At 39.0% G+C, this 13,168-nt stretch overlaps 1 protein-coding gene across 7 annotated transcripts in view; it reads right to left on the reverse strand.

Moving 5' to 3' along the window:
- CADPS2 (calcium dependent secretion activator 2) overlaps window positions 1-13,168 on the reverse strand; it is a 584,713-nt gene that overhangs the window by 99,619 nt on the left and 471,926 nt on the right. For all 7 annotated transcript variants that reach the window (XM_084638323.1, XM_084638324.1, XM_084638325.1 and 4 more), the window contains one exon: window positions 1,900-2,003. In XM_084638323.1, the coding sequence (XP_084494449.1) occupies window positions 1,900-2,003 (104 nt within the window). The remainder of the gene's footprint in view (window positions 1-1,899; window positions 2,004-13,168) is intronic.

Consider the following 13,168-nt stretch of genomic DNA (forward strand, 5'->3'; position numbering starts at 1 on the left):
CTGTGAACCAAACAAATATTCTTGACCCTCTCAGAAGTGTCTGGGAGCAAGTGAGGAGAAGAATGGGAAAATATATACCAGGACTAAGATGTTGTTCCATCAGAATGAACAATATGAAAACAAGCTGAATGTAATTAGTGATTGGTCATATACATCCTAAGAGAACAAAAACATCTGACCTGATTAAAGAAAGACTGAAGTTCTTAGATTCTAGAAAGAGAGACAAATGTGGCAAAACAAAATCAGAAATGATCAGAACAATTTATGACACATGTTCAAGACACAGTAACAGCTCCATGCTACAAATGGTGAAAAACAATGATGCCTTGTTTGTGAGGAACCACATACCTCTCGTGCCTGTGGGAATCCATAAATTTGGAAGTGTTGTGGAATAGAAAAAAAAGTTATACTACTAAAACAATTTTAGAGGCTACTAATCCATTTCATTAACTGCACCATCATAATTTCTGTAGTGTTATGACCTCAGCTCAGTGTGATATGTTTATATTTTGAATAGGGATAAGAGGTGCATATTTACAATTTTTGTATTTTTTGTTTCATTTACCTTTTAATATTGCACTTCTGTTTATTTTATAAAACTTTCACTAGAAATGCACATTTATTTTTGGAAACAAAAAAGGAAGAAGTGATGCAAAAACAGTAGTTTTGGTTTTGAATTTGACAGATTCAGTATTCTTGCAGGACTGATTTTCATTTGGGCAGATAAAAGAATAGAATATACCTTTTTGCAAAATGAATTTTAAAGCATTATTTATTATTACATTTAATTACTAAGAAACACAATTCTTAAACAGTAAAATGTATTGCATATTGGTATTTTATCAGATTCCTTTGGTTTTTAAAGTCTAATATTCTAACACATCCTCAAAAGACAAAGAAAAATATATATGTTTTATTAAGTAATCATTTACAGTGTAACACAGTGGTAATACTAGTGTAGAATAAAATCTCCTGGGAATTAATTTCAAATTATTGAAGCAGCTGTTTCTTCAGTATAAAATAAAATATCCATAACAAGTTCACACTTGACAGATGTAAGCTAAAAACTAGATTCCACAGTGTGAGCTAAAAGCAGATGTTTTGAATGATCATATTTATAACTATATATACATTAAAATCTAGGTTTACCTCTTTGTATGCTTTTCCAGAAAATAATTCTCTGATTTTTTAAAGAACATCCTAGAAACTGTATCTTAGACAACTAGATTATCATATTAATGTTAATAATATAAATCTCTATGTATTTGGTCTATTTGTTCTTTTTTGGTACTACCTAGAGATAAAAGGTGCTATAATGCTTGTCCATTGTAGTTTATGAATCAAGGAACAAAAAGACTTGAGAGGGTAAGAAATACGAAATTGATTGAATTTACCTCTTCTATTTTAAAATGAAATTTTAAATAAATAGATAAAGAGAAATAGTTGTTGAATCAGTCCCACAAAACAACCATAATACCAATGTGAATATTTAATTCACTAGTCATTATTTTTAAAGTTAAAATTAATTGGCACAAGACACAATGAAACCTAGTGTTTAAAGTTATATTTCCTTTCTGTTTTGGTGTGGGGGTAAAAAGTTGGAAGGGAAAACTGTATAAGGCTGAAAGTTTTCGATACCATTTAATCGCCTGTTATTGATGTTATGCTCTTTAATCTGAAATTTCCAAACCTGGAGGTCATTCATGGGAACTCAGGTAGAGTTTTATTTCACTTCACTATTCTTAAGCTTCAAAACACTCATTTTCTTTGTAAATGTGAACTGCCTTAAACGTCTGTCAGAACCCAAAGTTAGAATGTTTCTTGACAGAATTCCTTCACACCATGGAGAAACAAAATAGGTATGAACCATTACCCTATAGTGAATGCAGATACCCTCACCTCTGCATGATGCTCTTCGTTCTGCTGCAATACTTCGATGCAGAGCTCTGCAAGGTGAAGAACCTCTTCCAGCTTTCTAGCAGGTGTTGCTTGATTCAAGGTCTCTATACACACACATATAAAAAATTAAAAATATTTAAGACAAAATTATTTTAGCTAGAAATACAGAAAAATAAACTATATTTTACAGCAGAGAATAGTACTAGTAGAGAGCTGGAATACTGCCCTGAAATAATTTCCTGATCATAAGCAATTCAACATTTTAGGGACACTCTTTTAATGTAAATGAATGCAACTGTATGGCCACATCAATGGATTACAGAAAATATATCATCCACAAAGAAATCACTGACCACTACAAACATTTTCTGATTTAATACATGAGAATAAAGAGGTGCAGCAACACATTAGATGCTCAACTTCTGCAACAAGAAAATTCCAATTCTCTCCAAGGTCAGATATATAAAGACAGCAGACACAAGAGACTTTTTTTCTTATTGTATTGTCAATACAATGCCATTCTCACCAGATGAGTCATTACTGGCATTAGCAAGATTCATGCTTTTTGCTGCAGTTTAAATTCCAGGCATGTTTTATCTGAATCAGAGCCTAAATTTTAGTTGATCTAAAAATCGGAAAAGTACAGAAAACGACATCATGTAATTAACGGATCCCTCTACCACCGCTTCCACCCCTCAATAACATTCATTGAAGCAGAAGGTTCTTTTCAGCACTGCAGTGAAAACTAGCACTATGAAATAAAAGATGCTATAGTAGGATTGCAAGGTACCCAATAAAAACTACACATGAAAGAAAACAAGTATAAATGAAAAAAAAATACATATGAAACTAGGATAAGTTGCTTTGCAGAATGGAATTAAAAAGCAAACCCAGCAAAGAACATAAAAGTGGTGCAATTAAACTCAGTTTAGTTTCAAATATAATATCCATCAGATTAAATCTAGGTAGACAGGAACAATTAACAATCAATTTGAAGAAAAAGTTAACACAGTAAGAATAAACATATTGACCAGACTATATCACTATCTCCACCAGGAATGAGGCATTATTTATTAAATGTATTAATTGCTGTGAGATAGGTGAGCCTCCTCAGTTAACAAAGTCCTTGCCTTTAAGGACTAACAATCTTAAAGATGTGGGATGGAAACAATGCAGTACAGTACAATTCAAATATAAAGCAATGCATTATAAATAGAATGGGTCACAGAGCAGGAGAGTTTTTGGAAGTTTTCTGAAGGAGGTAACACAAGATGAGAACTCCACAAGCATTTAAGAGCTCTGCCTCATTCCATACACATGTTCAGACATCATGAGAGTGAAGTTCCATACATATCTTCACAGACAGAAAATGCTACCTAAGTTTCTTTCTTACTTACGTATGTACACTGCTATAGAACAATGGTAGATTGACAGGAAAAAAAACCTCAGCCAACCAACCAACAAGCCTTTGTTGTCTATTAAAGAAAAACAAAAAAACCCCTAGCCTTGTGTTCACAAAGTATTTTTTAAACACTTACAAGTCTGCCAGATCAAAACATCTCTTCAGACAGTGGAAAGGCATATGCCCCTGCCAAATATCATGTGTCTACCCCAAAACACAAGGACGCCAGAGCTCTTTACAACCATTTTAACAATGGAAAAGTGCTATTTTTCCTTACTCTTCTCAAACTTAAAAAAGGCTGACATTTTTCTGAATCAAAGGTTAAAGTCTGATAAAGTTAAAAGCAATGGAAAAAAGACATATTAGAATGGAAATACTTAGGCAACATTAACTGTTAATTGATTGTGCTTCGTCTCCAATCTAAGCCTCTTAATACTGAACAAAGTGGAAGACTGAAATACACTATCTAGATGCAAGATACAATTTTGGCCCAATTTTCCATGAGTGTTCTCCAGTGTACGGGAACCATGTATTTAAAGCTGACTGTAAAAAAAGTACTATCCATGCATAACTTACAAAACAGGCAAATATGTTTTTGCAACAACTACTAATTAATTGCTGTTTAAACACAACACATTCCCCACTGCTAATGTCTGCTGGGATTTCAGCTCTGAGACCTGTCCACATGACCTAAATCCTATTGGGGCACAGTGACTGACAGCTCGAAATAAGGCTTATTTTGGGTCCTCCATGGGGTACAGACAATTACACCCAATTAGGACCCTGACTTCATGAAAAATGGGCCATCTCAGGGGTGTGCTCCCCATCCAAACAGACAGTCAAGAAGTACTTGTAGGGCTAATAATTACCTGGCTGCCAGGATTCCTGACTATGTACAAAGTCCTATGCCATGTGTTATGCAGGAGATCAGACCTGGTGATCACAATGCTCCCTTCTGGCCTTAACATCTATTCATCTATGAACCATTCCCATGTCTTTCACTATCATCCTGATTCTTGGCAAGGACTATCCACTGGAACAGACACTGCAGCAAGAAGTGCTCCTTAAAACTCAAAGGAGCCATCACACCAAAGCTAAGAGCTGTGAATCAGAGATGTTAACATCCCACTGCATACATCAATTGTGCACAGTAGGGTGAAACATGAGTAACTTAACACTGTTGTCCAGTCAAGAAAACTGAAATTGCATATAGGAAAACAGAAGTATCAGGCAATGGTTAATGATAAACAGATGCATCTACAACCTTCAAACAAACCCTTCCATTCCTCACTGGACAGGAACACAAACAACCACATAGAGGGCTCCATCCAGTCAACAGGCTTTTTAAACAGAATTCTGCTCCACCCCCATGTGAAACAATAGTAAGTCACACTCTAAACGTGATGGTCCCTGAATTTCTTTGTCACTAACCTAGCTTTTGCAAGGAAACCCTATCTGGTTCAACAGATGGGCCAATTACCGAAGGCCATCTTGCAGTGTTAATGAGGCCAGAGTTACCTGGTGGGAATTGAATGGGCCCCAAGGACAGCACTGTAATCTTAGTCATATATAGTTGGCTCCACCAACTTTCTCTTGTTGAGAGGGTAGACTGCCTCCCACCAAATTTCCTTTTAATGTCACAAGGTGAGCAGGTCCAGTTAGGACCTCCTTGCCTTTGCTTGGTCTCAGTCTATGCCCCAAGATCTAGACTAATCTTGTGACATCTGCAGGTTTCATGGGGATATGCCCATAGAAGATCAAACCCAGCCTGCCGGCCCCACCTCTTTCAACATGATGATTCAGAGGAAATGCTATGCAATAAACTGCTGAGTCTTACATAGAGCTTGCTGCCTTCTACCTCTTTCTCTACGAAATAGGACAATATGGTCCAAAAGAAACAAATGAGTTTACCGAGTAATAATCTGAAGTGCTACATTGACTACAAGGATCTGGAACAACTTCTGAGAAGTACTGCTTAGTGGACAGCTTAGCATTACTGGTGCAAAACTAATTTTACTGTCTTCACTCATACATTAATTTAACCTTCTATAGTATACAAATATAACACTGATTTAAACTGGGCTTACAGAACCCAAAAATAATCCTTGCAGCACACTAGAGCTAAGTCTGTATGTAGAAACAAGACATACAAAATGACATATATGTCCAAATGTGGAAACAGAATGCAGACGAAATGCACGGTTTTTAACACATCATCATAATAATTCTTCTCCTTTATAGTAAAGATGGGTACAAATATTTATACAATTGACTCCCATTCCTGATCTCCTACTGGCTAATTAATTCACCTTACCACCAATGATTTACAAAGAATGAAAAGCTACTTGATCTAAACTGAATACAAAAATAAAATAAAAAATAACAAGATCTGGATGCAATTATGCTCACAATCTTGTCTGTTGGTACCCTCATCCCTGGAAAAAACATGACCGTTACACTTACTGTGTTAGGGCTAACATAAATAATATGTCCTTAATGGCCTTAATGTAAAGTTAATGTTCCTAGATGGTACTAAATATTAAAAAGAATGGAAATTACTAAGTAAGGATACACGAACAATTGTCACACCAGCCTTATTAATTCTGCACAAGGACCTTTTATAAAAATAATTCTTAATGACAAGCGTACAAACCAGTTTGATTCTGCCCTAACATAACACAATAATTGTTGTAGATTGCAAAGTCCCTAGGGCAATGACTATGGGTGAGATCCTGCCATGTTGCAGTAATATACATTTTGCCGCTGTCTTCTATAGGGCCAGGATTACACTCCACATCTTGTATATGGTTTTATGAAAGGCTAAATTCTTTATGCCCTTAATATGAATATGGTGAGGTGTTAATATTTTTATGTACAGTTCTAAAACAGGAATGTAATAAATGGCTACCAACCACTTACATTATGTTAAAACAATGAGGAGTACTTGTGGCACCTTAGAGACTATCAAATTTATTTGGGCATAAGCTTTCGTGGGCTAAAACCCAGCCCATGAAACCTTATGCCCAAATAAATTTGTTAGTCTCTACGGTGCCACAAGTACTTCTCGTTGTTTTTGCTGATACAGATTAACATGGCTACCACTCTGAAACCTTACATTATGTAGATGTTATTATTTTAACTACTTAACATTTATATTAAAACGCCTGAATCAGGACTGAAATCCCATTGCATGAAGCACAGTACAAACACAAACTATGCTTAGCGCAATGGGGTTTCAATCCTGACTGAGGCCTCGACATAAATATTAAGTAGTTAAAACAATGACACCTACAAAATGTAAGTGAATCACAGCTGTCATGTTACTTTTTTTCCAGAACTGTACATACAAATGTTAATACTTCACTCGTTCATGTAAAACTCTATGCTAAGTACTATTACCATAACAACGTGTTTTGGTTCATCTAAAGAAGGTACCTTCCCACTTTGTAAATGTTGCCGGACAATCCACTCTTTCGTCCCCATGCCTAATTATCCTTTTCCCAAATTAACTGGATATGTGCCTTTCTGAGGAATCACTTTCATTTGTTGGCTGTACAAATAAATAAAGGGTTATCTGTCTTTAGTTAGTACATTAGAACAGTGGTTCTCAATCAGGGGTACGTGTACCCGTGGGGGCACGCAGAGGTGTTCCAGAGGGTAAATCAACTCATCTAGATATTTGCCTAGTTTTACAACAAGCTACATAATAACCACTAGCGAAGTCAGTACAATACAATGACTTGTTTTTACTGCTCTATATATTATACACTGAAATGTAAGTACAATATTATATTCCAATTGATTTATTTTATAATTATATGGTAAAAATAAGAAAGCAAGTAATTTTTCACTAAGTGTGCTGTGACACTTTTGTATGTTTATGTCTGATTTTGTAAGTAAGCAGCTTTTAAGTGAGGTGAAACTTGGGATATGCAAGACAAATCAGACTCCTGAAAGGGGGACAGTCATCTGGAAAGGTTGAAAACCACTGCATTAGAAAACAATAAGCCACATTTTAAAGGCTTTTCCCCCAAGCAAAGGGAACATACCTCTTCATTTTTGATATGGGCCCTATTTGTACAATCAGCTGTTATTTGGAAGCTCTAATACCTCAGGAATATTGGGAAAATATTCTGCTCTTTGTATGTGAATATTTATAACCATTGTAAAGCAACCAAACAAAAATCACCACACACAAAAATGGAAATCTGTTCTGTCAGTCTTCATTATGCTTCGTCTCCTCTCAAACGGTAAAGGTGTTTCTGAAGATACATTTACACTGCTCAGATTAACACCACACCGCAGGAAACAAGCTCCTGCAAGTCAGTAAGTATACCTGTTGACATCTTTTAGTAAACAAACAGCAAAAGCCATCAATCATCTGTTTTCTACTTCTCTTTCTCACGGAAGAAAAAAAGAAAAGCTTTGGAAGTAATGGAGGACATCTCAAGTATGTATTATCAATGAGTCACATAGAAAACAATCCAACAGTGCTAACTGAGGCAGGAGTAAACTGACTAATCCCTAGGTTTTGAAATGAAAAGATGACTACTTCATAGATGCAGAGTTTAAGGCCAGAAGGGACCATTAGATCATCTAGTCTGACCTCCTGTATATCACAGGGTTTTAAACTTCACCAAATTACCCTGAATTGAACCCAATATCTTACTTCTATTTCACTAACGTATCACTTGTATTTAGTTAAAGCATATCTTCCTGAAAGGCATCGAGTTCTGATTTGAAGACATCAAGATATGGAGACCATACCAATTCCCTTAGCTGTGTGTCTGAGTGGTTAATCACCCTCACTGTTAAACAATTGTGCCTAATTTCTAATTTGAATTTGTCTAGCTTCAGCTTCCAGTCATTAGTGATTGTTATGTCTTTCTCTGCTAAATTAAAGGAGCCCTTTAGAACTTGGTATTTTCTTCCTATGAAGGCACTTTTCCGATGTAAATGAGTCACTACTAAAACTTCTTTTCGATAAGCTAAGTAGATTAAGTTCTTTAAGTCTCCCACTGAAAGGCATTTTCTCCAGCCTTCAAAACATTTTTGTGGCTCTATTCTGCACCCACTCCAATTTTTCAATATCCTTTAAAAATGTGGACATCAGAACTGGACACAGGATTCTAGTATTGGTCTCACCAATGTCATATACAGAGGTAAAATCACCTCCCTAATCCTACTCACTATTCCCCCATTTATACATCCAAGTATTGCACTGGGAGCACAGGTTGAATGTTGCTTCCCACTGTTACACCCCTCCCACTGTTTTCCGTTGTGGATGTATGGCCTGCATTCTTTGTTCCTAGATGTATAACATTGTATTTGGCTGTATTAAAACACATTTTGTTTGAACACGCCCATCTTACCAAGCAATCCAGATTGCTCTGTATGACTGCCCTGCATGCATCCTTATTTACCACACCATCAATCTGTGTCTCTGTCAGGCCCCACAGGCCTTGAGCCTGAATCTGTGGGGTCATGGAAGTCATCACACTCCAGTCCTCCACCTGGCAGCTCACAGATAGGAGCTGGACCATGGCCCAGGAAGCTCAACTGGGACACAAGCCTCGCCCCTATGATCTTATTGGGAGAGCTCCAAGACTCCTGCTGGGCCCACAGCCCTATTTCAGCCAGAAGGGGAACCAGGAAGCTATCTACATAACTGGGCTCCACCCTGTCATGGACAGCAACACTACAGTTTACTTGTTCCTGCATTCTGATCCTGACCTAGCCTGACTCTTGGTAGCTGCCTTCTGGTTCCCGCCCTCTGGTTCTGTCACCTGTTCCTGACCTCCTGGTGTCCTGACTCTGCCTGCCTCCTGACACCTATCTCTTGGTTCCAGCCCTCCAATTTGTCACTTGACTCTGATCTCCTGGCTTTCTGCCCTGATTCATTGGCCCACGCCCAACGCTAACACCTAAGCCAGGCCACCGACACCACAGCCCCGACTGTGTCCTTTTTAAGGACCAAGTATGTATACAACTGGTCAGCAGTTTCCTCTGTTTGCCCATTAATCAGTTCACAATCACTGGTCCGGTGATTAATTCAGCTTTATTAATCACAATAAGGTCCAAAATAGAATTTCATTGTGTTGAGCGCAATACCTCTTGGGTTAGAAAATAATCTATAACTTTTAGAAACTCTAATGATGTTTTACTGCTGGCTGAATGAGACCTACAGTATATGTCTCCCAAAATGAAACCCCAATAACAAAACAAATTTTCTTTCTTCCCAGGTAGTTCATCCTATTCTGTCATTTGATTTGGTGGTCTGTAACAGACCCTCCCAACCAGTACTCCCTCCTGGGCTTTGTTAGTTAGCACATCGATTCATGTGCATTCAAAATTCTATGGTTCTGAGTTATCCACAACTCTAAAACAGGTAATGTGTTTTCAATGTAGAGTTCCACCCTTGGCCTCTTGTACCTGGCTCTATCCTTCCTGAACAAGCTATAACCAGTGTTTTTAATATTCCAATCATGCAAACTGTCACACTAGGTTTTAGTAATGTCAATTATATTAAGCAAAAAGAAAAGGAGTACTTGTGGCACCTGAGAGACTAACCAATTTATCTGAGCATAAGCTTGCATGAGCTACAGCTCACTTCATCGGATGCATACTGTGGAAAGTACAGAAGATCTTTTTATACACACAAACCATGAAAAAATGGGTGTTTACCACTACAAAAGTTTTCTCTCCCCCCACCCCACATTCCTGCTGGCAATAGCTTATCTAAAGTGATCACTCTCCTTACAATATGTATGATAATCAAGTTGGGCCATTTCCAGTAGAAATCCAGGTTTTCTCCCCCCCCCCACAAACCCACTCTCCTGTTGGTAATAGCTTATCTAAAGTGATCACGCTCCTTACAATGTGTATGATAATCAAGGTGGGCCATTTCCAGCACAAATCCAGGGTTTAACAAGAACGTCTGGGCCCCCCAACCTGAAGCAAATACTCACCAGCAACCACATACCACACAACAGAACCACTAACCCAGGAACCTATCCTTGCAACAAAGCCAGTTGCCAACTGTATCCACATATCTATTCAGGGGACACCATCACAGGGCCTAATAACATCAGCCACATTATCAGAGGCTCGTTCACCTGCACATCCACCAATTTGATATATGCCACCATGTGCCAGCAATGCCCCTCTGCCATGTACATTGGTCAAACTGGACAGTCTCTACGTAAAAGAATAAATGGACACAAATCAGATGTCAAGAATTATAACATTCATTAACCAGTCGGAGAACACTTCAATCTCTCTGGTCACGCGATTACAGACATGAAAGTTGCGATATTACAACAGAAAAACTTCAAAACCAGACTCCAGCGAGAGACTGTTGAATTGGAATTCATTTGCAAATTGGATACAATTAACTTAGGCTTGAATAGAGACTGGGAGTGGCTAAGTCATTATGCAAGGTAACCTATTTCCCCTTGTTTTTTCCTACCCCCCCCCCCGCCCCTTTAACAAGACAGTCTTGTTAAACCCTGGATTTGTGCTGGAAATGGCCCACCTTGATTAAACACCCATTTTTTCATGGTTTGTGTGTATAAAAAGATCTTGTGTACTTTCCACAGTATGCATCCGATGAAGGGAGCTGTAGCTCATGCAAGCTTATGCTCAGATAAATTGGTTAGTCGCTAAGGTGCCACAAGTACTCCTTTTCTTTTTGCGAATACAGTCTAAAATGGCTGTTACTCTGAAACCTGTAATTATATTAAGTTTTCTTCTAATCAATAAGAATTTCCAATTTCTCTTGCTTGTTACCCAGACTGCTAGTATTGGTATATAAGTAAATGAATCATTTCTTCTCTTCACATTCATTGTCAAATCAGTTCAATTTGTTTGTGACATGCACCCTCCCCTGCATTGTTAGACTCCCTCTGGGCTGCTTTACTTAGTCTCCACTCAGAAGTTTACCCCATACCTGTGAGATGCAGGTCATCCCATTTGTACATCCCCGACTCCCACTTGGATGCAACTCAACGTTCCACAAAACCAAAATCTTCAACTTCACACCAGAGGCACAGCCAAGGGTTCATTTACAGTATTTTCTCCCTTCTTCTGCTTATGGGACTGGAAGGATCTCAGAGAGGATCACTTGGAATTTCCTCTTCTTCATCTCCTTTTCAAAAATCTCTGAAGTCTTCTATTCTCTCTATAGGTGATGCTGGTGATCCTGGTGATGCTGAGTTATTAGTTCCAATGTGTATCACCACCTGTGGAAACCTGCCAGGAAATTTCATAATCCCATCCATCCAGACAGACTGTTGTTCTTGTCCCAGTTGCTGAATTCTCTGTCCATGTTTCTTAATGTGAAGTTGCTGATGACAATTGTTGGCCTTCCTAGAAAGGTTGAAGAACCTCTCTTGGTAGCTGCTTGCTTCATACCACAAAGATGTCCATCAGGTATGTTGCCCATAGCTTTCTGTTCTGTTTCCCCAAAGACAGGTGCCCCTTGTAGTTGACTTGCTCAGTATCTGATAATTCTAGCAAGGTTGAATGCCTCCTGGCTCTCTTTTCCCTCTTGGTCACAAATTGCCAGTTCACTTCTTCAGTTTCTACTCTCTCCAGTTCTCCCATCACCAATCCTTCCCTTTGTGGCATCCGTGACAATGATTTCCAAATGTGATGGTCTAAGAAAACCTCCCCCACACACTTGTTCTGCAAGCAGGGCTCAAAAGAACTCTGCTTAGTAACCCAGCTGGAATTGCAGAAATTGTATTTGCTGGTATTGTGACCCTTTTTGACCAGGTATTCTTTAAGTACTGTGTATCTTCTCCTCCAGTCCAGCTACCAATTAGCATTATGTGCACTAGAACTTTCTTCCATCTTCGGGCAGAAAGGAAAACATAGCACATCTAAAGGGGGCCAAAGAAGTTCGTTTCTTGTCATTCACAAAGGCTGCCTGGTGTAGAACAACACCTAAAACAAGGCACCGTGGTCCCTTCTACCAACTCCCTCAGAAAATTCCATTTGCAGCTCCTATGCACCAATTCAGGAGCTCATCTGGCAACTAACAAATACTAAACCTCACAGCTCAGCTCAATCCCCTTGTTAAGAGGGAGGGATTAACCACGTGCTCAGAGACTTCAAACACCAGGCTTGGTCACAGACCCATGGGGGCCTTACTGAGACACAAAGAAACAGACCTTTCTCATCTGGCCTGTTCAGGGGCCCACAGCTTAGCCACCCAACCTTCACAGAGAACAACCAGAAGCATGAAACACACAACTTGCCAAGTTCCTCTACGTCCAAACACAGGATCTGCAGCTATGCCCTCCAAAACTCCCGTTTGCCACTTCTCGCCTCATAGAATCATAGAATATTAGGGTTGGAAGAGACCTCAGGAGGTCATCTAGTCCAATTCCCTGCTCAAAGCAGGACCAACACCAATTAAATCATCCCAGCCAAGGCTTTGTCAAGCCGGGCCTTAAAAACCTCTAAGGATGGAGATTCCACCACCTCCCTAGGTAACCCATTCCAGTACTTCACCACCCTCCTAGTGAAACAGTGTTTCCTAATATCCAACCTAGACCTCCCCCACTGCAACTTGAGACCATTGCTTCTTGTTCTGTCATCTACCACCACCGTGAACAGCCTAGCTCCATCCTCTTTGGAACTCCCCTTCAGGTAGTTAAAGGCTGCTATCAAATCCCCCATCACTCTTCTCTTCTGCAGACTAAATAAGCCCAGTTCCCTCAGCCTCTCCTCGTAAGTCATGTGCCCCAACCCCCTAGTCATTTTCGCTGCCCTCCACTGAACTCTCTAATTTGTCCACATCCCTTCTGTAGTGTGGGGAACAAAACTGGATGCAGTACTCCAGGTGTGGCCTCACCAGTGCCA

The sequence above is a fragment of the Lepidochelys olivacea genome (assembly GCF_965140295.1).
Source record: "Lepidochelys olivacea isolate rLepOli2 genome assembly, chromosome: 1".
NCBI lineage: Eukaryota > Metazoa > Chordata > Testudines > Cheloniidae > Lepidochelys > Lepidochelys olivacea.